The sequence below is a fragment of the Gadus macrocephalus genome, chromosome 19, assembly GCF_031168955.1.
Source record: "Gadus macrocephalus chromosome 19, ASM3116895v1".
Classification (NCBI taxonomy): domain Eukaryota; kingdom Metazoa; phylum Chordata; class Actinopteri; order Gadiformes; family Gadidae; genus Gadus; species Gadus macrocephalus.
In genome coordinates, this window is record NC_082400.1 from 14,827,336 (window position 1) to 14,855,209 (window position 27,874).

General features: G+C 49.3%; 2 protein-coding genes across 2 annotated transcripts; both read right to left on the minus strand.

Annotated features, from left to right (window-relative positions):
* Positions 1-274: 274 nt before the first annotated feature.
* On the minus strand, positions 275-5,155 carry LOC132447681 (coiled-coil domain-containing protein 146-like). The gene is made up of 3 exons (XM_060038594.1): positions 4,726-5,155; positions 3,570-3,692; positions 275-1,068 (listed from the first exon to the last, which is right to left on the minus strand). The coding sequence occupies exons 1-3, from the start codon at positions 4,804-4,806 to the stop codon at positions 868-870; spliced, it is 405 nt and encodes a 134-aa protein (XP_059894577.1). The 5' UTR covers positions 4,807-5,155; the 3' UTR covers positions 275-867.
* A 55-nt stretch (positions 5,156-5,210) lies between these two features.
* Positions 5,211-27,868, minus strand: LOC132447351 (coiled-coil domain-containing protein 146-like). Its single transcript, XM_060037979.1, has 9 exons — positions 26,981-27,868; positions 26,029-26,196; positions 25,438-25,526; positions 24,385-24,549; positions 22,050-22,125; positions 20,071-20,219; positions 18,455-18,683; positions 7,895-8,026; positions 5,211-5,539 (listed from the first exon to the last, which is right to left on the minus strand). Exons 1-9 carry the CDS (start codon positions 27,164-27,166, stop codon positions 5,294-5,296), a joined length of 1,440 nt encoding a protein of 479 aa, XP_059893962.1. The 5' UTR covers positions 27,167-27,868; the 3' UTR covers positions 5,211-5,293.
* Positions 27,869-27,874: the final 6 nt, after the last annotated feature.

Consider the following 27,874-nt stretch of genomic DNA (forward strand, 5'->3'; position numbering starts at 1 on the left):
GGAAAGAAGCTGTGGGTGGGGTCAAACCCGGAGTTAACTGGCAGTGTACCCGGTTGGCCTCGGGGTCGGGCTCACAGCATGGGTCGCCATGGTAACCGAACGGAGAGCAATCTGAGGTCGTTGTCGGAGTTCTGAAACCGAAAGTTCTGTCGTTGCCCTGATTTCTGACTCAACATATCCAGCCGATTCGGAAATCTTCAGCATCTTGAACCAGGGCCCTGGAAGACCGGCTGGGGCTGGTTTAGATGGAAATATAAAGGGCATGAGCGCAGGGTTTAAGAGTTTAATATTTTATTATGAGTGTAATACGGTACAGATTGTGTTACACATCTTGAAATGTAGTAGTGAGAGCAGTCTGAGTAACCGTCGAAGGAACATTCTTTGGTACTTTTGAGCTTTCGTTTATAAGCTCAGGATATCCATCCGTCTGTATCTGTCTGTCTGTCTGTCTGTCTGTCTGTCTGTCTGTCTGTCTGTCTGTCTGTCTGTCTGTCTGTCTGTCTGTCTGTCTGAGTCTCTTTGTCTGTCTGTGTCTCTTTGTCTGTCCGCCTGTCTGAGTCTCTTTGTCTGTCTGTCTGTCTCTGCTTCTGTCTGTGTCTCTCTCTGTGTCTGTCGGCCTGTCCGTCTGTCTTTCCCTGTGTCTGTCCATCTGTGTGTCTCTCCCGGTCCATCTCCCCTTGTCTGTCTGTCTGTCTATGTGTCCATCTGTCTGTCAGTCAGTATGTCTGTGGGTCCGTCTGTCTGTGTGTCCATCTGTCCGTCTGTCTGTGTGTCCGTCCGTCCGTCTGTCTGTGTGTCTGTCCGTCCGTCCGTCCGTCAGTCTGTATGTCTGTGTGTCGGTCGGTCCGTCGGTCCGTCTGTCTGCCTCTATTTCTCTAAGGGCTTGAATCTGGGCTTGCGGATGTGCCTCATGTTAGCCCCGGGCTCCGTGGGCTTGAAGGGCCCCGGGGCTCCGTAGGGTCTGGGCAGCGGCAGGCGGCCCTGGCTGGGGATGTAGGCGTTGGGCCGCGGCTCGGCCGTGGTGAACACGCCGCCGGGCAGCTGGTTCCACGCCTCCTCCCCCTCACGCTGGGGACGCCGGTAAGCACGCACACACACGCGCACACACACACACATACACACACACATACACATTCACATTCACATTCACATACAAACACACACACACACACACACACACACACACACACACACACACACACACACACACACACAGGTGCAAAAAAAACAGACACACACACACACAAGCGTACGTGCACAGACACGCACACAAATACACAGACAGACACATGCGCACCCACACATGCTTACCATGCACCGACAACACCCAAGACGCTCACATGCAGGCGTAGACACACACACACACACACACACACACACACACACACACACACACACACACACACACACACACACACACACACACACACACACACACACACACACACACACACACACACACAGGTTTTAGAGTTTGGCTAATTACGTTATCGAGGGAGGCTCATCAGTGATTAAAACAAAATATTAGCTCAAACTTCAGGCAGCTTCTTGTTTTTCTTCCACAGCAAGTTCACACGAGGTCACCACTGTGTGTCTGCCTCGATGACCTTGTCGTCTGACATTATTTCTCACAGAGCTTCATTTCCCGCTTTGACCAACGTTCCCCAAACACATTTTGGGTTTCAGAACGCGGCGTTCATTAATTAAACCAGGTTTTATCCGGGATTCGGTAGACTCACGGTCCACAGTCATTTCTGTGTTTAATGTGTCGTGTAATCGAATAGAAAGGACGGTATGCACAGGACCAACAAGCTGTGGTCGTGCCCTAGGGCAGAACGATGCAAATCCTCACACGGCAGACACATTCCCGACACAATCCCAGGAGAAAAAGCGAGACAGAACCCGAATTTCACATCTGAGACTTTAACTCACGCAAATGAGAAACCTTCACGCCCGAGTTGCAGTGTAAAGGCGCTAAAGGCTAGGGTGTTTCCCACAGGTATGCAGGGCACACCTGTTGCCTACTATCCTAGTCTGGTTCAGCCAAATACTTCGGAGCAAGACTTCGGAAAAGAGTCAGATGCTATTGGGGGTAGTTTGTTTTCGTGCTATGATATTTCTTGGTAACGTTAAAACAAAATAGCATTCGCATGTCGGTTCGGATTGAAAGTTTGTTTGGTTTTACTGGTAAATTGGCTGTATATGTTTTAACGATTGACCGAAAAAGCGTAAGAAAACAAACCATAGCACAAAAGCCTCCCCTTGAACCAACGTTCCGACCGAACTACGCAGTTGTTTTCCGCCCGACCGGACGTCAAACTTCAAAGCCACAACACATTTTCTCACCGTCGCCGCAATTTCTTCCCCATGAACCGTTTGTTCCCTGGCATGAGATGAAGAGCAGTTCAGGAGAACCAAAACAAAACGCTCTGAATAGCTACCAGGGAATCCAAAGGGGAGAAAGATCGGATTACACCGACAACCGTTGCATAAAAATTATACAACGATGTAACCACGATGAATATAATAATCATCATTTTCATCATTTCAAAATAGTTATAGGTTTATTTTTCTACTAATACTACTTTAAATTTGCCGTCCTTGCTTTTTGCAGCCTACGGTCTCTCTCATGGTCTCATTGGTGCATTTTAAATGTTAGAACAACAACCTGGTATCTGCTCTGGTGTAAATGGTGGTGTGTTTAAGGAGTCAGGTACGGTGGTCCACACGGGACTAGGTTCTTCTTATGACTAACAGGCTGAATACAAATCAGCCCAGCCACAAAATGATCCACATGTCCTTGCATGGATTGTTTTGTGTGTGTTTATGTGTGCCTGTGCGTTTGTGTGTGCGTGTGCGTCAGGGCTATGTATATTAGTGTGTGTGTTTGTGTGGGGGCTGTGTGTAGGGCATATGTATGAGTATCTGTGTATCTAAGTATGTGTGTATCTAAGTCTACAGTTCAATCTTTAATATAGTTTGGCCCTGTAGGAACAGTGTGTGTGTGTGTGTGTCTGTTTTGTTTGTTTGTGTGTGTTTTGTAATGCGTGGGTTTGTGTTTGTTGTGACTCTCTCTCTTACCATAAGTCCCCTGATGGAAGTAGTGATTCCCCACTTTCCAGTCGAGGTAGTGATTCCCCGAAGATTCCTGCTCAGTTTGAAGTTCACGGGGGTGTTTAAGTGTTCTGTGTGCACGTTGTCTCTTGTGTGCGTGTTTATATGTTTGAGAAAGTGTGTTTGTGTGTGTTTATTTTTTTATTTTTGTCTCTACCTGGGGCTTTGTATACATATTGTGTTCACCCGCTGTCCTGTCCATTACCCTGCCTCTGAGTAGGTAAGTCTGCATGAGGAAGTGTGTGTGTGTGTGTGTGTGTGTGTGTGTGTGTGTGTGTGTGTGTGTGTGTGTGTGTGTGTGTGTGTGTGTGTGTGTGTGTGTGTGTGTGTGTGTGTGTGTGTGTGTGTGCACGCGTGCGTGCGTGCCTGTCTATATATATATCTTTGCATAGGAGGATGTGTGTTTGTCTGTGTACGATCGTGCATGCATGCATGTGTATCTGGGTTCGGTTCACCTCCTCTCTCTCCTGTGCCTCCTTCTGCCTCCTCCTCCTGTCTCTGAGCAGCCTCCTCCACTCCTCCTCCACCTCCAGGCCGGGGGAGACACCCTGCGCCAGACGGCGCTCACACTCCTCCACCTGCCGCAGTGCAGCCTCCGTCAGCACACTGGTACCACTCTGCTAGCACCCTGCTAGCTGTGCAGGCTAGCATAGCGGCTAGCACACTATGCTGTGCTAGCCGCTATGCTATGCTAGCCGCCGTGGCTACGTTAGCTGCCGCGGCTATCGATGTGTCAGCCACGATGACCGTGGTGTGTTCTGGGTTGTAATAGGCCAGGGAAGATGGATGGTATCTAATGGGCTGAGCTAGGATGCTACATGGGACGCCATTGTGTCAACCAGGGGAACCTTTTCATGAAATTTAAAAGTATGATGATCAACATTTCGTAATGTATATTGTTCATCAATACAGTAGTCCCCTTTTCAATTATATATATACATGTATCCAGCTATATATATATATCTATAGCTATCCATCTATTGATCACTCAATCGAGAGATAGAGGGATGGAGAGAAGGATGCAAAATTTCATAACAAATAGTAAAAAGTTAAAATGTAAAATAGTAATTGATTTTGGCCATCATGCATCCCACTTAGCCTGGCATCGCCAGACGAATTGCAAACTGAAATTAGTCTGGAACCCCTCTATTCAATTTCCATTTCCAAGGGGCGTCCCCAACAGGTGCAGACCAAAATGCCTCTGGACGCAATTAGATAGACCTACAACCAATCATGGCAACAAAACGGCTGACCCAAAACTGAGTGATAAAAAATCGACGTAAGCAGGCAAAGCGGAATCAACAGATCGTTCTACATCAGCGGCAGCCATCTTTGTTGTTGTACGGCTTTCCTCTGCACAGACCTCGTATTTCTCCCGCCTTATATTTGATAAACGCTTATGATTGGTCTGTCTATTTCGTATCGGGCAGAAATAATTTTGTATGGGAGGGGAGCCAGACCTCATCTGCAGAGCAAACCAAACGCAAGCTTTCGGGATTCGTCTGGCTCCCGGGTTACCTCCCACTCCGTCGCCCAGCTGCCACTTATGGCACCCGAACCGCCCTTTGAGAACCCTTCAAGGCGGTGTGCTGCAGCAGGCGGGGTGCTGACCTGCTCTTTCCTCTCCCTGACCTCCTGCTCCAGGGCCAGGGCCTGGGCCTGCCTCATGGACAGCTCCGCCGCCACCGCCATCAGGCGCTGGTTGGTGCCAGTGCTCTGGGAACGAAGCAAGTTCAGCTGGAGACGCACACACAAACGCACACACACACACAGACACGCACATACACAGATGGTCAGGTCGAACGTGGTTGTCTGTTGTTGGGTAAACACAGGAGCTGTGTTAGCGGTACAACGGTAGGGATATGAAAAATATCTTCTGCTCCAGATGTGTCAGCAGCGTCCAATTAAAAAAGGGAAAAATAACTTGCTCGCTGTTTCGCTTTATTTTTGTGAAGAGGTAAACACACACACACTGATGACACCTGGGAAGATTATTTTAGGTGTGCATAAGAGGATTTGGATCTCTGCTTGTGTTTGTGTCAGAGAGGGAGCGAGAGAGGAAGAGGGGAAGAAAGTGATAGGGAGGGGGAGAGAGAGAGAGGGTGAGAGAGAGAGAGAGAGAGTCCCGGGTCCCTTCGTATTTCTGCTTATTACAATAAAATGAGTCTAGTTTATTTGTTTAAGGAAAGTAAGTGAAGAACCATTTGACACACAGCATGTTTAAACCATTGTATGCTTTGTATAGTGTACTGTATGCAGGAGTGACTTTGTCTTTTGTATCTCTTGCCTTCTTAGCCATCTGCAGCCTTTCCTGTTGGCCGTTCTCCAGCTGGTCTCTGATTGGCTGAGAGAGCCTGGTCACCTGATCCAGGAGCAGCTCCTTCTCCATCAGCTGCTCCTCGCATTTCATTATACGGTCCTCCAACTACACACACACATACACATACACACACGCATACACACACACACACATACACACACACACATGCGCGCACGCACGCACGCACGCACGCACGCACGCACGCACGCACGCACGCACGCACGCACGCACGCACGCACGCACGCACGCACGCACGCACGCACGCACGCACGCACGCACGCACGCACGCACGCACGCAAACCCAATGTACACGCACAAGCGCACGCACGCACACAAACAGGCACGCACGCACGCACACCCAAGTACACACATACATGTACACACACAAACGCACACAGGGTCACACACACACACAGAAACAAAATTTGCCTTTTTCTCTATCATCGAAAATGACTTTCGTAATTTCTTTGAAACAAAGTCCGGCTTCCTTAAAGGCACCCAGTGCAACTTTATGTAAACATTCAATGAAAAATAAACATTCAATTTCTAGTCTTTTTTACACGTAGTAAGTTTCAATAACTCCATACCATTACATATCGACATTCAAGGAGCAAAGATGAGACGTCGTTGTGTGGTGAGAACTGATAGAAAATCGTAAACAACAACAATCGCCGGTGGGGAGAAGCCATTTTTCCATTGACTGGAAGCCTGCTTTATTTATTGTAGGTTACAAAAAATAAAGAAAATGCCGGCATTGTTGTTGTTATCGATTTTGTATCAGTTCTCACCACACAACGACGTCTCATCTTTGCTGCTTAAATGTCGGTATGTAATGGTATGGAGTTATTGAAACTTACTACGTGTAAAAAAGACTAGAAATTGAATGTTTATTTTTAAGCCTCGAAAGTTGCACTGGGTGCCTTTAATGAAGTCGTGTGTAACCGTAAGCGTTTCAATCTCCCTCTGAAATGAATCTCTACGATTCAGGTATGGCTGAGGGCGGTATGGTGGGGGGGCAGGAAGTGAATCAGACAGGCGGATTTTCAAAAGAAAAGCGGAGGGGGCGCAATGAAGGGTGGATCGACGTGAAAGAGAGTGAGGCTACGTTTACACGATGACGGTCTGAACAGAAGTCGCAAAAGTGGCGTTGTGTCTTCACTTTTTATTCTGCGCTTAGACAAGCGTTTTCGGGAGGAAATCTGCGTGCATACGGTGACGCAAAAGTGTGTGGAATTCGATTGGGTATGCATGCCAGGCGGCTAGGTGGTGCTGTGATACACTATCACACAACACCGCCATGTCTGAGCGCATGCGTAGAATCTTCCTTCTTCTCTTATCCGTGCCGCAAAAACCAAAAAGATCCTTCTCTGTTCAGTAATACTATCTGTACAGCATCTTGAAGGTCCGACGCATGGAAATAATCGGACATGTTTGTTTATTTCCTTGTACTGGCGCATGTATGTGACGTAAACGCGTACGCGACGTGAGCAGATCTGAGCAGTGTTTTGCGTCTTGGCAGTGTAGACGGAAACGCTACGGCGGAGCGTATTCAACTTTTCCACTCTGGAGGGTGGTTTCAGATTTATGCGTTCTCATGCCCCAAAAACGCCGTCACCGTCTAAACCAGGGGTGTCAAACTCATTTTAGCTCAGGGGCCACATGGAGGATAATCTATTCCCAAGTGGGCCGGACCGGTAAAAATATGGCATAATTATGTAAAATTAAACATGCTGTGAGCACACCAAACACAGGTTTCCCATTTACTTCCGTGAATAAAAAGGACGATGACCATTTTTCTTAGAAAACACTGCACTCTGTGTCCACTTTTCGTCTTTTTGACAGAGACATTTTGGGGCAATGAGAGTGCCAAAGCGCATAATGTTGAAAGTATAAGGCAAAACGACAAGGTAGCTCCGGGCTAGCTGCACTACCTGTTTATACTTGCTCCCTGCTCAGCCCCGGTATAAAGTTTGCTTGCTTAACATAATTGCTATTGCGACTTCTAGTGGACACATTAAGAACAGCAGTTTCCTTCATTGAAAAATAGCAGATCATTTTACGTTACATTCCAAAGCGACTTCCAGTTACACACAATTGTCCAGTAGTTCAATGTACAACAAATTAATCAGTGCCAGTCAATGAAATCCATGTAATGCTAGGAAGGATTTTTATAATTTTTTTTTCTTTTTTTTTTTAACAATACTGTACTTCACAAAATCATCTCGCGGGCCGGATTAAACCCGTTCGCGGGCCTGATCCGGCCCGCGGGCCGTACGTTTGACACCCCGCCTAAACGAAAGGCACTTCCGATAAAATATTTTGTCGTTTTTACCCGCAAGCGTCCTTGTGTAAACGGGGCCTGAGAGAAAGAAACTAACTTCACTGTCTCCCTTTATATGTGTCGTTGCGCTGCTCCCCCCCCCCCCCCCCCCCCCAGTGTGGGTCACATGCTGTGCTTACGTGTCGGGCCTTCTCTATCAGCTCGGGCCCCGGAGCCGGGGGCCCCAGTAGCTCCTTGAACACGGAGGAGGGGTCTCCGCTGAGGCTCAGCTCCTCAGCCAGCACTGAGGTGTGGGCCCGGGCCTTCAGCAGCTGACCCAGCAGAGAGAGAGGGCCAGGGGTTACACACACACACACACACACACACACACACACACACACACACACACACACACATACACACACACACACACACACACACACACACACACAGACACAGACACAGGCGCACGCACAAATATACAGACGCCCGCACACACACGCACACAGACACATGCACGCATGCACAGACAGGCGGCCCCTACGTTCACACACACACACACACATGCAAGCACACACACCCACACACAAGAAGGCAGAAGCAGACACACACACACACACACACCCACACATAGTCGCCCCGACACATGCACACCGTACATACAGACACACACATGCTCACACACACACACACACACACACACACACACCACACACAGACACACACACACACAGGGTTTGGGGCGCAGAAGCATAAAGATGCACAAGCATGCACAAACACACGCACACGCACACACACACACACACACACACCCGGGCCGAGACGATCCCCGGTTCTTCTGTGCGTCTCACCACTATGGTCCCATAATGACACACACAGCCACCAGAGGTGAACACCGAGACACCGAAATGGCAGACATGGGAGCCCAATCCCCGCAAACACATTTGAAGTTCACATTTTCAAGGTCTCCTCACAACAACAGAGTACGACAGTCCTCAGTATGGAGGGGAGCTGGGGCGCTGCCTTTCCAGAGCTCTCCATGCCAAGAAAAGAGAAAGGCACCGACCGGGAATCCACAGGGAAGAAAGAAATAAACACAAAAAAGCGCTTATAGAGACATTTCTGGGGTCTCGCTGCCCATTTAGGGTAGCCAGTGGCTCACTCTGGGCGGGTATGGCGAGGCTGAGGGGAGGGAGATAAGGAGGAGAGCTGCAGAAAAACATGTTCACAGAGGGCAGCGTGGAATAGCCTCCCGGCACTCTCTACCACCGACTCGAGAGAGAGAGAGAGAGAGAGAGAGAGAAAAAGGAAGAAAGGACGGCAGGGAAGAATGTAAATGGACTGCATTTATATAGCGCTTTTCTGACCATCGGCCACCCAAAGCGCTTTACAATGTTGCCTCACATTCACCATTCACACACCGACGGCGGAGTCAACCATGCAAGGCGACAGCCAGCTCGTCGGGAGCTAACAGTCAGGGTTAGGTGCCTTGCTCAAGGACACCTCGACACTCAGCTAGGAGGAGCCGGGGATTGAACCAGCAACCTTCAGGTTACCAGCCAACCCGCTCTACCTCCTGAGCTACTGCCGCCCAAGAAGAGTTAAGAGAATGGAAGGAGGGAGGGAGGACGGAAGGAAATAAGCCAAGAAAGAAGAGCAGGAAGGAAGAAGACAAGGAAAGATCAAACAAGGGGAAAAAAAGGATGGAAGAAATTAGGAAAGAAAGATTAAAAAGAAAGAAAGACTAAAAAGCATTGGAATTTAGTTGACCAATGCTGAGAACCGCGAGCCAGTTCAGCAGATCAAACTTTAGATATCATCTTATTTTTTGGCTCAATCCGGTCTTAATCCCGCTTCCCTGACCAGATGGAGCGGAGACCGGCTTGAAGAGGAAAGGAAGAAAGAAAAAAGGACTGGATGGTTTTAAGCTGACTGAAGACAGAAAGTCTGACACACTTCCAAGTTGAAGTACCTTGAAGACTGCTGACGCACACACACTTACACACACACACATACACACACGCACACACACCCAATCTGACACACTTCCCGGTTGAAGTATCAGTGCACCTTGAAGACCACTGACACACACACACACACACACACACACACACACACAGTCTGACACACTCCCCGGTTCAAGTGTGCACCTTGAAGACCACTGACACACACGATCTGACAGACCGGTTGAAGTACCAGTGCACCTTGACGACCACTGACACACACACACACACACACACACACACACACACACACACACACACACACACACACACACACACACACACACACACACACACACACACACACATTCCAGAAAGCAAGTCACTCCAACAGGATCCTCACCCCTGGCTTCCCATCCCAGGATGTGGGGGGCTGAGGGTGCGACCATGCAGATTGACCTGATGAGCGATCAAAGCTTCACCTGGGTGATCCCGGGGGGCCGCTTAAGTTCCCGTGAAAATCCTACTTTTTTTTTCCGCCGTTTAGCGATCGACGATAATACGATGAACGGCGCCCAACGCTTAAACCGACTGGGAATTGTAGCGATCAAACGGCGGGAAAAAACTTTTTGGCGTTGATCGCGACAATTCCCGGACTTCGGCTAGAAAGGCCCCAACAAGGTTAGTTGATAGCTTGGTTGTTGCTGTTCGTTTTTCTGGTTTGTTGAGGAAGAGGGACGGCACTTTAAAAAAGCACAACTGAGGCAACGTCCCAGGATGTCCACAGAGTCGGAAACCATTGAAGAAAAGATCAAGGTGCCAAAGAAGTAACGAGAACCGGAACAGATAATAGAAGTGGAGACAGAAGGTCTGACCCAACATCCATCCCCTTCCCCCCTATCATCCAAGCATGCATGGATGATGGGCTTGTTTGGGGGGGGGGGGGGGGGGGGGGAGTCCACTGACCCCACCCATGGGTCAGTGGACATTAAAATAACAAACATTAGCCTGGCGTGGAACAAAGCGAAGATTCCCCGCTCTCCCTCTTCCCTATTATGGACACCATTTGATCCCCCTTCCGGTTGCCGGGGACAACAGAGAGGGGGTCAAGATGGAGGAGGAAGAGGATGCTTTGCCCCGTCAGTCACATGACCGGCTGCGTTAAACGTAGCGTGTGTAACCGTGCCTCAGCTCACTTAGTGGCCCCGAAGAAAGGCAGAGAAAATCGAAAGTTCTACCAGACTGCTCGTCTAATTGTACCATTCAAAGGATTAATGTGGTAATATATTCCTGTCCATGTAAGTTTGATTAATTGTAGAGGAGAATGGCAACGAATCGTGCATGATGACTACCATTAGGGTTTGGACGTGATGAAATCAGTGTTCATGCCGTGAAAGGCCGTCAGCGATCGCAGGCTACAACTGTATTGCTGGTTGTCGAGGCGCTTGAACGGACACAGCTGTCATCTCCACTCAACAGATGATGTGCAAAGGGCCACATGAAAGGTGGTCTTCACTTTACAAGTGAAGACCATAATGCCTTGTGGCTGTTGTTTGTGTTGGAAGCCAGCATAAGAATGCAGCATAGAATTCAGCTTATATTGACAACTAGATGCTGAACGGAAAAAGACATACTATAGACTTGACAAAAAACTAAATCGGAATAATAATGAGAAACAGAGGACAATGGCGTTTCTTCGGGTAAGATGGGCTGAGGTTATACAGGGTATTTTCACTTCTTCTGATAATGTAAGGCACAACATAATAGTTGTCTTGAAAAAACATATTTGTGCTCAGTTCCACAGTAAGTTTCTCCCAACCAACCTCAGTCTCCTGAAAAGCTCTGCACTGCAATGTAATCTTTTTTTTTTGTCTAGGTTTCAGCCAGCGCAGAGCCTAACTTTATTTTTCAAGTTCAAGTTTTCCAAAACTGCTTCCAAATAACTTAACAAGAATGTATGGATTTCCAATGTTCAACGTCCATACAATAAGAGGTCTTGGATATTGTGGTCTGGATATGTGCCATGGTGATATATACTGTATATTCATCGATGTGTCGCATCTCCATGCGGTCGAGTGAGGTCATAGAGAACGACAAGTTGAGACCAGAGAGAGAGACCAGAGAGAGACAGGAGAGAGAGACCAGAGATAAACCAGAGATTGTCAAGAGACTAGAGAGAGACAGGAGAGAGACCAGAGAGAGAGAGAGAGAGAGACCGGAGGGATAGAGAGACCAGAGAAATAAAGGCCAGTAAAGAAAGGAATAATGCAGTAAAGATATATCAGTAGGAATGGAATGAGATGGTATGTGCGTGAGTGTGTGTGTGTGTGGAGGGTGTGACTCCGGACTTTTTTTTTTTTTTTTTCGTTTTGCTTGTTCTGGATCCGATTAATGTGAATGTGCTTGCACGCGGTCACACCGAGACGTTTAAACAGTGTAGTGATTGATGGACTACAGTGAATCTCGCTTCGCCCACTGTATGTCTCTCTCTTCTCCTCTGACCAATCCATCCATCTTTCGCCCTCACCCTCTCTCCTGTGTGTGTGTGTGTGTTTTTTGTTTTCTTGTTCTCTCTTTCTTCCTTGGTTCCCTTTCTCTGGGTATTCATCCGTCTCCACGTCAAGCTCCTCTTTATGTCAGCTGTCTTTCTCTCACCCTCTCTCTCTCTCTCTCGCTCTCTCTCTCTTTCTCCCTTGTTCTCTCTCGCTTGCTTTCTCTCTCTCAACCTTGCTCTCTGTGGCTCTTTCTCGCTCTCTCTGCTCGTCTTTGCATCGTCACTCTTCTCTTATTCACTGCTTCTTTGTCCTTTGTGAAACCGTTATCTCCCATCTTCCATCTCTTCTGTGACTTTTTCTTTGTGCCTTAATAATCATCAATAATTCCCTGCACTTTCTCTCCCTCTGCCCCGACCCCATGCCCTTCCCTGTCTGTCCCTCTCTCTTAACCTCACTTTCTGTTTCATCGCTGTCTGCGTCTGCATCTATTTGCACCTCATAACTTCTTCCCCCGTTTGTCAGTTAGACTGCTTGATAGTCACGGAGATGGCCGTTTATCAATGTGTCTGTTCTCAAGGGATCCCAGTCGTCGTATAACAGGTACGCCGGCGCCACACACACACACACACACACACACACACACACACACACACACACCTATTTCACATTTACGTAACTCCACTTCCATTCTCGTCAATGTGCGCGTGATGCGATATGGAGCGACCGCAACAAAAGGGGGAAACGACAACAAACCGCACACGGCCCCCGATATGATGGCGCCGACCTTTTCAGACGAACGCGGAACGTCTCAAACTTACACCGGCTGCCATCGTGGCGGTCCGCCCTGTCGCATCGCTTTAGCTCTTGCTGTCTGGTCGAGTAGCACTTTCCATAATAGCATGCGCGTCCCAGGCGGTTAGCTAGCTGCCTTAACCCTCCCCCCACCGCACTATCCAATCTCTTTGAAGTGACGTCTGATTGGCCTGTTGCTTCAGGTGGAAGCCTGTCCAGTCAGAGGGCGGGGGGGGGGGGGGGCATAATGTAAGTAGCGAGAAACCCAAAGGACTGCAAGGACTTTTTTTGTTCTCCTTTTAGGTTTAAGGTCTGTCGTTAGCTTTGTCATTCAATCACGGCCGTGTAATCCTTTCTATCTTCAGCCCATCTAACTCATCTGTCCTTCTCTCCGTCTGTGCCTTGACTGACAGCTCCCGCCTTCGCGCCACTGGCGTCTGACTCCAGCGTTGTGGAGGACCTGCCAAGTCCCCGCTATTCTCCCAAAACGTATGTTTTCCGTGGCTGTCCCCGTTCGGGTTGGATTGCCCAACCGTGTTAATGAGTCCCGGAAAAGCTAGGCCTCAGACAGCAGGAGGATGACATGTTAACACAGAGTGACACTCGCGGGGGCTTACCTCACCGTGCCGCACTGCCACTCATCTGTCCCAGAGTGCGTCGGCCTGCACACACACATGCGGCCCTCTGCATTTTAACTACCTTGGGTCTCATTATTGAGGACTGATGCATTCGCATGGACAGCTATGCATGATTGACAGTGTGCACACGCATAATGTGTGTGTGTGTGTGTTTGTGTGTGTGTGTGTGTGTGTGTGTGTGTGTGTGTGTGTGTGTGTGTGTGTGTGAATGCATGCATGGGTGTATTGCTCTGTGCATCTGGACTGGATCGAATTGATTTCACTCCATTTGTATGTATGTATGTATGTATGTATGCTTGTGTGTCTGTTTTTATCCATCTGTATCTATGTGTGTGTGTGTGTGTGTGCGTGTCTGTGTGTGTTCATGTATCTGTATGTATCTGTGTCTCTATGGCCGTGTGTGTGTGTGGCCGTGTGTCTGTGTGTCTATGTTTCCTCGTCTATGTGTGTGAGTGCCCCACCCCCTCCCTGAGGAGCACTGCGCTGTGTGCTCCGGCAGCAGCAGCAGCAGCAGCTCATAAACGGGCTGGCGGTAAACCCGGAGCCGGGCGGTACGCCGGAGCGGGGCACCGGCCCGGCCGCCTCATCACACTCTTTATTTGTGACCAATCAAAAGTCCCCGGAGCTCCGATGAAACACCTCAGAGAGGCACGTCGAACTCCAATCAGGTCGGCCAGGAAGTCTATCTCTGCTACAACAACGTCCCATCGGGAGAACGTGGTTGTTTAAGACTGCAAATAGACAGAGGAGGAGGAGGAGGAGGAATCTAGGTTGAAATGAAGACCGAGATGCTGGGAGGGTGATGATGAATGGTCATGGAGGCTGAGTTGACGGGGTGGGGTCGGTGGTGTGAGGGGGGAAGGGAGTGCGGGTCTGCAGAGGAAACGAACGGAGCCCGTAGCAAAATGTCATCATCGTATCTCGCAGGATCACTGTCTCTGCCTCGCTGGAGATATTTGTAAAACTGCGTGCGTGCGTGCGTGCGTGCGTGCGTGCGTGCGTGTGTGTGTGTGTGCGTGCGTGTGTGTGTGTGCGTGTGTGTGAAAAAGGCAGATGACTCTGGAAGGTAAAATGCCAGGCGGATACATATCTGGATGGTTATATGATGGATGGGTAGGTACAAGATAGATTGAGGAATGGGAACAAGATGGATGAATGGTTAGTTGATGGATGGGTACAAGATGGATGGATGGATGAATGAATGAAGGAATGGATGGATGAATGGATGGATGGATGAATGAATGAAGGAATGGATGGATGAATGGATGGATGGATGGAGGGATGATGGCATGATGGATGGACGGCTACAGGATGGATGATTTCATGATAATGGATGGATGAAGGGAGGGATGGATGGATGGATGGAGGGATGATGACATGATGATGGATTGATGTATGGATGGATGGGTACAGGAAGGATGGATGAATGGATGAATAGAGTTGGTTGTTGTAAACTCTTGATCTAACTGGATTTACAGAATGTACTAAAAACAAACACTACAAGGGCAGTGTTTAATGCACTGCATAAAAGGGTCCCGTTTTACTGTAGAGTCTATCCAGAGGGAGAGATGGAGCCAATGGAAGGAAAAAGGGATCGAGGGAAGGTGGAAAACAACGTAAGGAAGTCTCAGGGACTGAAACGTGGCCTGGGTGAGTATAAATACTGTGTATTGGTCTGTATAGCGATGAGTGTTGTCCTAACTTCATACAGCATAAACAACAGTAGTCACTGGTTGTTGTTTTGACGAAAAGATCTACCTCTTCGATCAAAAACTAATTGACTTTGTAAAAGTCTATCTACTAATACATGCTGAGTTCAGAAAAATACGGTTTCAAAAAACATAGTACGTACTGACGAAAAAAGACTGGGCCCCCAATTATACCAAGAGGAAAAATAAACCAAGTACATAATAAATAAAAAATGCTGGTAAGCCAAGAACGACCCAACGGGACGAGAGAAGAAGTGGTAAACAACAGAGTGAGAGCAACAGATGGGGGAGAGTGGGAGAACAGAGGGCGTCTCCCCCTCCAGACGCATGAGAGGGTGAGGGTGTTCCAGCGGACGAGGGAACATGTGCACTAATCAGTTGTTGATATGACCGCGGCGGTTCTGATCCAGCACAGAGACACACCCGGTCCCACAGCCCCTAGACACCGAGCGGGCCAGGGGCTCGCTCTCTCCCTCTCTCCCTCTCTACACACTTCCATCCCTCTCTCTCTCTTTCTCTCTCTCTCTCACTCCCTCTCCCTCTACACACATCCATGTCTCTCTCTCTCTCTCTCTCTCACTCTCTCTCCCTTTCCCTCTACACACATCCATCTCTCTCTCTCTCTCTCCCTCTCTACGCACATCCATCCCTCTCTCTCTCTCTCTCCCTTTCCCTCTACACACATCCATCTCTCTCTCTCTCCCTCTCTACGCACATCCATCCCTCTCTCTCACTTCATATCACTCTCTCTCTCTCTCTCCCCCTCTCCACACACCCATCCCTCTCTCTCTCTCTCCCTCTCCACACATCCATGTCTCTCTCTCTCTCCACACATCCATGTCTCTCTCCCCCTATCTCACTCTCTGCACACATCCTTCTCTCTCTTTCTCTCCCCACTCCCTCTGCACACATCCACATCTCTCCCCCTTCTCCTTATTCTCTCCCTCTCTCCCCCTCATCCATGCCTCTCTCTCTCTCTCTCTCCCTCTCCACACATCCATGTCTCTCTCTCTCTCCACACATCCATGTCTCCCCCTATCTCACTCTCTGCACACATCCTTCTCTCTCTTTCTCTCCCCACTCCCTCTGCACACATCTACATCTCTCTCCCCCTTTCTCCACACATCTCTCCCCCTTCTCCTTATTCTCTCCCTCTCTCCCCCTCATCCATGCCTCTCTCTCTCTCTCTCTCTCGTTCTCTTTCATTAATACAGTGTAATAAGGTCAGGCCTGTCTAGTGCACTACACTAGTTGTACAGGGGAACGTTGTGCGGTGGTGTTGTTGCACTCAGACACACAAATGAAGGCTCTATCGTGTGATGATGAACTGCAGGTGTAGCTGGAAAATAAACACGCCCACACACACACACACACACACACACACACACACACACACACACACACACACACACACACACACACACACACACACACACACACACACACACACACACACACACACACAAAATGTAATACATTTCTGATGCAGGAATGTGAATGTAGAAATGTGTTTATACAAGGATGTGGGGAGGCAGATATGAGTAAAGGATGAATCATATTAAGAAAGCACTATGTGTGTGTGTGTGTGTGTGTGTGTGTGTGTGTGTGTGTGTGTGTGTGTGTGTGTGTGTGTGTGTGTGTGTGTGTGTGTGTGTGTGTGTGTGTGTGCGTCTTCATGACAGAAAGAGGAAGACAGGTGTTTCCCCAACACAGATCTACGCGTGACGCACGACTGCCAATATCAACAACACTTTGCCACATTTTCTCCCACACCACGGTTTGATAACACACAGCAAACTGTGCTTTTATAATCCCACGGTCATAACAGTGCCAGGGCTAGGGGTTAGCCTCCCCAGCCGTCCGTGTTCGGCAGCGTACGTGTGGTATCAGAGGAGGCTGTGGCTGACAGCGTAGTGCATTAAATATGATCTACTCTGCATGCTGTTAGGTTGAGTGAGGGGGAGTGCGGTGAGGAATGTTGATAACGCGCCACCCGGAACGCTACGGCGAGGAGAGTGAGCCGTCGCTATCCATCATCTGTCCCCCGGAACCCCCCCCCCCCCCCCCCCCCACTGTATATTAAGGGAGCCTTAATGATCCATTAATGAATAATAATTAGCTAATGCGGTGATTAGCGTTAGCGTGAACAACATAGAGCTTTCAAAGTTGGTACACGTGTAGAAACGATAGAGTGACAGGGGGCGCTATAACTCACGATCCGACAAACAAACGATAAGCCTCGTTGTTCAATCAATCACGAGTCCGTCCAGAGCGGACCCATGGACTTGAAACTCGGCCTCCTCGCTCATTAGCCTCGCTGGAAATAGCAGGTCAGCATGCTCACAGAACATTGCGCACACGATGACTTGGCTCACGCAACCACACGCATTTGCTTCATAAAATGCATAGCGGGCGACATGTCTCGTTTAATAATGTAACTGACTAACCCTAACCCTCAACCCTATGCTGATGATTTATTACAAAGCTTAACACTGCGTGTCCTAATGGTAATTAATTCATGGTTAATTAATGTGCCCTTATTGTAAAGTGTGACAGTATTTTCTTTAATATAAAAAAAATACACATATTTCTTTAAAATGTTTTCGTATGATAAACAAGTTGGATTATAGGTCAGCGATTTGGGGCAACATAACAAAAGCAACGACAACAAATATAAATATTTGGTCAATACCTTTGTTTACTCCCTTTTCCTAGAGTTACATAGTACACAAAATCCATGGGGTCCCTCAACTAATAATGCCAGCCCGTCTGTACGAATGCAGAAGTGTGCTTGGGGCTTCAAGCAAACACGCACACACACATATGAACATCAACGCACACCGTCATACACAAACATACATACACACACATAAATCCCCCCACACACACACACATAGATTTACATCAACACACACACATACAACCCCCCCCCCCCCCCCCAACACACACACATACACAAGCCCCCCCGCCCACACACACATATATGACCATCAACACACCGACACACACAGACACACAAACAAACACACAAGCCCCCCCGCCTGCCACACACACACACAAATAATAAACATAAACGCACCGACACACGCAACACTCTCCCCACCAGCCCCCCGACACACTCACACACATACATAAACATCAGCACACACACACACACACACACACAGGTCCTCCACACCATACCTCGGTCCACAGCGCAGCGAACTCGGCCTCCGCGACGCGGGCCTGGGCGGCGCGGCCCGTCTCCAGGGCGACGCAGCGGCGCTCCTCGGCCGCGTCCACCCTCAGCGTCCGGGCGTGCTCCTCCAGGGCGTCCAGGGTGGCGCCGCCGGCGTCCAGCGCCGCCGCCCGCCCCCGGGCGCCCTGCTGCAGCAGGCTGCCCTCCGCCTCGCACTCCAGCAGCTGGAGGCTGCTGCGGGCGCGCACGGCCGCGTGCACGCACGCATACACACACACACACACACACACACACATGGAGACACACAGGGACACAGACGCACACATATGCGCACACACATGCACATGCACACAGGTGGACACAAACGCACACACATGCGCATTCACACACACACACACACACACACACACACACACACACACACACGCGCGCGTGCACACATACACATATGGAGACACACATGGACACGGACACATGCACACACACACACACACACACACATGTACACACAGGCAATGCACACATGCATGGACACAAAGGCAAACACGCATGCGCATGCACACGCACACACACATGCAAACCGACATGCACGATCACACAGACACACACACATGCATACACATGCAGACATACATACACAAACACACGCACACACATACAAAACATACACAAGCGCACGTACAAACACACACACGCACACATGCAAACACACGCACGAGCACACGCACACACATTCACACACACAAAGAGACAAACACAAAGATACACATACACGCACACACATACATATGAACAGGCACTCGCACATATACGCAGAGACACACACACACATACCCACACGCACACAGCCAAAGGTTATACAATAAAACACTTAGCATTGGGTGCTAAAATGATATAAACGTGATGTCATCTTATTTTATTCGATTCAATCAAGCGTTATTGAGCCACGGTCGCCCTGGTGTGACGAATCACCTCTTTTACAAGAGAGACCTCGAATATGTCAGAAAATAAATAAAGCATGCAGCCATTAATAACGGTACCTTTCATAGACTGTGATGCCTGTAAAGGCTTTAACGGGCCTATGATGGCCGCTCTGATAAGTTACAAGGGGATTTTGGTTGGAAAGATTTTGTCTCAAAATAGGTTTTGCATGATTTAAAACTCCAAAATGGCCCTTGTAATGCAACTTCCCCGTCGATGGTCAACGACAGTTTCAAATCGAGTAAGATAATATCGCTAGCCTCATAGGATCATTGTCATACTTTTGCCAAATTGTGCCATCTAACCTAACTCCAATCTCTCTCTCGCTATATCCTTAGCCAATCAGAATGCTTTTTATATTCAATCATCACTATCTGCCTCAGACATCAATTTGACATCAATTTGATGATTTAGGCAATCATGCTATGAGGCAAACGATATGTAATCTAATATAATCTAATTTAATCTAATCTGATGGTATCAAATTGAATCGAATCCAAATCCAAATCAAATTCTAATCCAACATTATCCAATCCAACTTCAACCAATCCGAATCCAGATCAAACCCAACCTAACCCAATGTAACCCAACCCGAGCGGATCCTGATCCGGTGTGAAGGGCGTGGCCCGGTGTGACCTACAGGGTCTTGCGTCTGTGCGTGGCGGCGTGGTAGCTCCTGGTCAGGGCCAGCAGCTCCTGCTCCCGCTCGTCCCCGGCCTGCTTCAGCGCGTGGGCCGATGCCGCTCGCTCCTCGCTGCGTTCCTCCGCCTCCCGCAGCCGCCGGTCTACCTGGGGGGGGGGGGGGGGTGGCACGGCGGCCTCGCTTTAGCCCGCGCTGCTCATTGGTCCATGGGTGGATCAGGGTATTCATTCAGCAGATGAACTGTCGGAACTCACCTGTTCAGAGTTCACCTAGACTCTGCATAGCCAGCCCGTCCTACCTACTGTATGTTGTACGTCCTGGCGCTTAATGTACGCACTTATCGTGTGTTGAATTTACTTATAGTACTTAGTTGTGGAGCATCTCATCCTAGCTCTCATCGTTGTATACGGGGAATGGGTTAACCTAGCGATTGTTAGTGCTTTGCACTTGATTCTATGAACATCCTTACTGTATCGGAAGCGATTTATTGTTTCACTTTCTTATGGCAAATGTACAATATTCTAAGTCGCTTTGGATAAAAGTGTCTGCTACATGCCCTAAATGTAAATGTAAATGTTAGCCTCGTAGCATAATTGCCTAAGTCATATTTTGGGCAAATTGTTATATCTATTCTAACTCTAATCACCTAACGCTGCTGATTCACTGCGCCTCATTGGCTATGTCCTAAGCCAATCTGAGTGCTTTTTACATTCCATGACCCTGAGTCGTCTATTTGACTTAGACATTTTTTTACACAAAATACAAGATGAACCTAAGAATATGAATCAGGCATTTATGCTATGAGGCTAATGCTGATGTCTTGCAGGGGAATTGTACATGCTGTGTCCCATGTGTGCTGCGGGAACTGGATTGGTTCGCCCTTCGCCCCGTTTGTTGATGCTTCCTTGGAAGCTTATCTATGGTGATGTCACCGTCCAAATCTAAGAATGACGCTTTCAGTTAGGGTCGTGTCGGTATCTCTAATCAAGACGCCTGTTTTGTTGTGGTCGCACTTCACGACTCACATCCTAATCTGAGATGTACCACCTCACCCTGCACACAGCGAGTTTATCCGATCATAATCAGATCATGCAGGGGATTAGTGTTCCTCCAATTAAAACAAGCAGTTGATTAGTGTTCCTCAAATCAAATCTCTCCAAGCAGTTGATAAGTGCACCCTTAGTCAAATTCCTCAAATCAAATCAAGCATTTAGTACTTGTTCCTCCAATCAAACTCCTCTAATCAGATAAAGCAGTCGATAAGTGTTCCTCCAATCAAATTGCTCCAATCAAATCTAGCACGTTATTAGTGTCCCTCCAATCAAATTTCTCAAATCAGATCGAGCAGTACATTAGTGCTCCTCCAATCAAATGCTCGCTCTGGGCAGATGATTGGTTCAAGAGCAGGTAGCTTGGAATTGATCAATCGCTAATGCTTTCATAAAATGCTGACCAAGTGTCCGTTTTACTCAATACTTTATTCCCAGTTTTGTTCACTACAGTTATTTAAATTGCCTAAACTTCCCTTACCAAGGCATCTCATCACCGTTACATAGTGCGACGTGCGGGTGTGGCGGGGGTACGCGAATGACGCCAATGCACTCATACATGCAGAACGTACACATCGTACGTTACACCCATGGACGTCTGTTGTCGTTACCTCAAAGACATCCTGGTTAGATACCAAACGATTCGGTCTGATAAGTAAAACAACAACTGGACGTCATGGAGCTGGCTCTGTGTCAACCCCACCCCCCCCCCCTCCCTCCCTCACCCAGACACACAAACACAACACTTTGCGAAGACCGCAAAAGCACAAGCCCGCAGGCTGATTGGTTGACAGCTGTGGGCATGGCCCCGGGAAATGTGTGTAACGCCATGTTAACCACTAACTGAAAACGACATACAGCCAAGGTCACGCGCTGTGTGTGTGTGTGTGTGTGTGTGTGTGTGTGGTTTGCGTTCCGTATACGTACTTTGGAGATGTCTTTGGAGAGACTTTCCTGCTGTGCGCGGCCGTGGGAATGTTTCTTCCGGGCCTCGACCATTGTCCTGGTAGTCGGACACACCCGAGACACACAGCCACGCACACACACACACACAGGCACACACACACACACACACACACACACACACACACACACACACACACACACACACACACACACACACACACACACACACACACACACACACACACGCGCGCACGCACAATACGTAATTTACTAGATGTAAGCCGTCTTTGTCAAGGAGAGAAAAAAAGTAATTGATTCAAGGCTTCTACTAATCAACAAACCAGTCAACAGACAGATGTCGATGTTTCGGTTTACATAAAGGGCATTTAGGAGCCGCTTTTATCCAAAGCGCCTTACAATAAGTACATTTGTCAGAAGAAAGAGAAACAAAAACATATCTGCCGGTACAGCAAGGACAATCATAGATAAAAGTTCCTAGCACTTGGGTTAACCCATTCCCCGTAGACAACAAAGGTAGTTCGGATGAGACGCTACACGGTGCCAAGTACCATTTTCAAATGATATGATGCCAAACACCGGAAACCAGGGCTTAAACTGGCTCCTGCAAACCGTGGTATCACAGACCTGCTCTCACCAAGCCTCCCTCACAAACGACCGGCCGAGTCGGCGAGCGCGTCTCCCTGATGCCTCTCGGAAACGACCCGCGAGTGGGAGGAAAGGGAACGATGGATTATAGTTATTATATCTGTCGCCGCGCGGCACTCTCTCCCGGACCCGGCCTGTCAGCACTGATCTCAGGCGCCCGGGAGCCATCAAGGCGTCCCTCAGAAGATAATACCCCTGCCGCGTGACACGGCGAGAGAGAACAAAGGAACGTGACGGCAGAAACACAACCCTGTCGGTGGAACGTATAGCGTCCACGGACTCCCCTTAGCCCTGAGGTGCGCGGGCTTGAAGGTGCAATCCTCCCGATCAGGGCCAAAGCCAGGGTTTGGAACATAGTGAGGCCTTGGGGACGGGGTTCTGTTTCTGAGCTTTCTGTTTTATACAGGGAATCCGCTAACCTAGCGATTGTGCTTGTGCTTGGCACTTGCTTCTATGAACATCCTTACAGTGCCGACAGCGATGCATGGTTGTTTCTCTTTCTGCTGACAAATGTACGCATTGTAAGTCGCTTCGGATAAAAGCGTCTGCTAAATGCCCTCAATGTAATTGTAAATGTGATTTGTTTGGGGTGGGGGGTGGGCGGTCTAAACTGAATTAAGCATGCACTCATCTCGGCAAAGTTACCATCAGCAGATGTTTTTATACGGTTGTATTTAGTTTCCAATTCCATTTCCTTTTATTTTTAGCTCGAAGATAATGCCAGAGATCCGTACTTCGACGGCACTACAGCGCATCCTCATGAAGCTCCCACCAACGGCCACACGTAGTGTGCCGTTTGTCCTGCTGGTTTAGCGATGTGTCCACGTCGATCGTTAATATACCATCGACGATCGAATTACTATACACAACTTCAATTGTAAAATGTGTTAATGTATGGTCCACTCTGGCACATATCGTTATATATCATTATCTTTATCATTGCCCGGTTTCGGGGAGTATACACTCAAACTACTGATAGACAAGAACAGGAGTGGACAGAGGTTGCTCCCCCTAAATGTAGTAGTGCTATTCATTATTATTCCTATTTAGTCCTAAAGCTGAGGCTTTTGTCCAAAGGGACTTTCACCAAAGGCCCCTGCCTCCTTGCATTTCCCCGCCATTGAGCAGTGTCGCATTTCCCGCCCCTGTGATTGACAGGCACGACGGACACTCCCAACCAATCGAGGAAGAGCTCAGAGCCCTGATTGGTCAGAAAATGAGCCGGGAGGGTCTGAATCCTGCGTGGCCTCATACAGAGGCAGGCGCCTGGAAACAGATGTCCTAACAGCACGTGGCGCTCACTAATGGCGGACAGATGGCCGGGGTCGTTCCTAACGCACGACGCTCAAACACATCTGAAAGGTGACTTATTATACCATCAGGTGTGAGTGTGATCAGCCGTTACGAGCCGTTTTGAAAATCTGCCTCTTCTGACATCACAAGTGGGCGTGTCCACCTAGATGTACGACGGACAGATCGGTCTACCAGCCTACCCTGTGGACTGTAGCAACCGTTGCTCATCTATCCGTCATAGATCTAGGTGGACACGCCCACTTGTGACGTCACAAGAGGCTTGTAACGGGTTATAACTCTCACACCTGGCGGTATAATATGTCAACTTTACTTTTGCAGGTAGACCACGAGGACCTCGGGGATCGAACCCGGTACCTTTGGGGGCGGGGCTACGCACCTGTCCTTCTTGACGGCGGCGGTGTTCAGGATCTCCACCTCCTTGTCCAGCGCCTGGCCCTTCTCCACCAGCTCCTCCACCTCCCTGAGGGCCAGGTCCCGCTGGGCCAGGGCCCGCTGGGTCTCCGCCTGCAGCAGGTTGTAGGCCTCCGCCCGCTCAGACAGCCTGCGTAGGTGAGCGCACGCACAGGACACACACGCGGACACACACACGGACAAACGCACGCACACACACGGACAAACGCACGTACATTCACACACAGACGCACACACACACATCCACCAGCCAAACGCGCACACACAGAAACAATCACACAAAGACACATACACACACACACACACGCATACACACACATAAAGAAACACACACCCACACAAAAACACAAATGTAAACACAAACATACACACACACACACACACACGACCACACACACACATCCTCCCACATTTATAAATGTATATGTGACATGCATGGAATACAGAGTTTCCTTTTCATTTTCTTATGCCAACAAAGCAAATGCAATTGAGTTGAGAGAGTGTGTGAAGGAGGGAGAGAGGGGGGGAGGGAGAGGGGGGGCGGGGGAGGGAGAGGCCGACAGAGGTAGAGAGATAGAGGTGGGAGGGAAAGAGGAGGAGAGACCGGAGAGAGATGGTCGATAAAGAAGGGGGGAGAGAGGGAGCGAGAGAGAGAAAGGGGAGGATGTGGAACCGAATCGGTAAACAGACGATTCTACTAATCCGACTCGGCTCCAGCCTGAAAAAAACGGTGCAGACAAAAAAACAACAACGAGGGCAGGCCGGCCATGACGAAAAGGAAACAACATGGACGACGAAAGCGAAAGAGAAAGATAATAGAGGTAGAACTAGTGGCGTGAAAGCACAGCAGAGTACAGATACACGATCGACGAGAGAAAGAGACGATAAAGGAAAAACACGGGGATCAGAGAAAAGAACGACGACGGCACCGGGGAAACGTTTTCTCGTGAAAAGCGCCTTCCGGTGCTGATGCTGACGCCGCCGTTGACGGGCACGGGTCGCCACGGTTACCGCGCACCTGTGCTGCAGGGCGCTCTGCAGCTTGTGAAGGTCCATGATGACCAGGTCCTTCTCCCGGCGCTCCTGTTCCACAAGCGTCCTGGCTTGCTGACCACGCATCCGCACACAGGGAAAGCTATTACCGTGCGGGGATGGGACTGTCTTTGGTCGACCGCTAAAGGCCGCCGTGTGGTTGATGAAAGAGCACGTTTTTGGTGTCAGCATAAAAGCTGTGTTTGTGTCTGTGTTTGTGTCTGTGGATGTGGACGGCAGAAGATTGGTACAGCAATCATTTAGATGCATCTCTGATTGTGCTGTGTCTGTGTTTGTACTGTGTGTGTGTGTTTGTGGGTGTGTGTGTGTGTGTGCGTGTGTGTGTGTGTGTTAGTATTGGCACCACAGTGGTACATTGGTACACTGTAGTATATCGTATCAGTGTGTGAAAGCATGTGTGCTTGTTGTGTGTGTGTGTGTTTGTATATACGTGTGTCTCTACGTGTGTGTGTGTGTGTGTGTGTGTGTGTGTGTGTGTGTGTGTGTGTGTGTGTGTGTGTGTGTGTGTGTGTGTGTGTGTGTGTGTGTGTGTGTGTGTGTGTGTGTGTCGACGCACCTCGGCCTTGCGTAGCTGCCGGTATTTCTGGTCCCTCTCGTCGGCCTTGATGTGCGTGAGGCGGCCCAGGCTGTGGAGGTCCGAGCGCAGATCGCCCGACTCCCGGAGCAGCGCCTGGACCCGGGAGCCCTGCTGCTCCAGCTGGCCCTCGTCCAGGAACAGGTCCAGCTGAGGGGGAGAGGGAGTGACCCCATACAGAGAGAGAGAGGGGGAGAGAGACCCCCATACAGAGAGAGAGAGAGAGAGAGAGAGAGAGAGAGACCCCGATACAGAGAGAGAGAGGGGGAGAGAGACCCCCATACAGAGAGAGAGAGGGGGAGAGAGACCCCCATACAGAGAGTGAGAGAGAGAGAGAGAGAGAGAGAGAGAGAGAGACCCCCATACAGAGAGAGAGAGAGAGAGAGAGAGAGAGAGAGAGACCCCCATACAGAGAGAGAGGGGAAGAGAGACCCCCATACAGAGAGAGAGAGACCCCCATACAGAGAGAGAGACCCCCATACAGAGAGAGAGAGAGAGAGACCCCCATACAGAGGGAGAGAGAGACCCCCATACAGAGAGAGAGAGAGACCCCCAAACAGAGAGAGAGAGAGACCCCCATACAGAGAGAGAGAGAGAGACCCCCATACAGAGAGAGAGAGGGGGAGAGAGACCCCCATAGAGAGAGAGAGAGAGAGAGAGAGAGAGAGAGAGAGAGAGAGAGAGAGAGAGAGAGATACCCCGATACAGAGAGAGAGACCCCCAGGGAGAGAGAGAGAGAGAGAGAGAGAGAGAGAGAGAGAGAGAGATATGATACAGGGAGATACGCATACACAAAACTTTTGGCAGTGTGTGCGCGCACACACACACACGTGCGCGCACACACACACACACACACACACACACACACACACACACACACACACACACAAACACACAAACACACAAACAGGCACACACACGCACACACACAAACCTGGTGTTTGAGGTTGGCTTTGAGAGCGTCCACGTCCCTCTGTAGCTCCGCCTTCCTCTGGGCGACGCCCCCTACGCCGTCGCCTTTGAGCCAGGCGTCTCTCTGCCAAACCAAGGGTGAATAATTCAACCGCTCTCCTGACCTGAGGCTGCAGCGAAGGCTTCCCCGGCAGCCGGCAGCGGGCATCAGGCAGAAGGCAGCAGGCCGGGGGCGGGGAGGCTAAATGGACCGCCCCATGCCTGCTGTCCTGCTGGCCCTCCACAGGCCACTTCCACCGGTCGTAGAATCAACACAGGCGTGGCTCATAACACTAACGAGGGGCGAGCTCCTTTGACGTCGGCCGGGGCGCGGGGAAGGAGCCCCGAACGAGTGAGATAGGTCGACCGGGACATCAGGGCGGCAGAGTCGTTGCAGGGTTTAACGAGTGACACCTGTGTGTGTGTCCTCCCGTGACTCCTCCGGGAGGCGGGTCTTTCACCGCGGAGGGTCGGGAGAGAAGAACTTGACCCGATGTTAATGTTCAACGTTACTTATCCTCCTTCGAATGTCGGGCTACACCACAGACAATGTGTTCAAAAGGCAAGCTGTGAGATGAATATTCATCGCGAGGATTAAACAAACGAAGCGCCTGGTGCGGGATGATGGGTAGTTAGCTTCCCCCAGGCTTTATATCAACACGAATTATGTTTAAAAATATCACTGTTTTAAAAGTTGCCAGTGTGGCAAATTGTAAAGCGTGGAGGCAGGGCAGTGATCTTTAAACATTTACAACGTGGTCGTTACAAATATTAATAAAAAATTGAAATAACCCGATAAGGGTATCTAGTTAAAACGATTCATCTCACATTCACAGAGCTCTAGGGCTGCATGGTTTTATTGTAGAATTGTTATCTT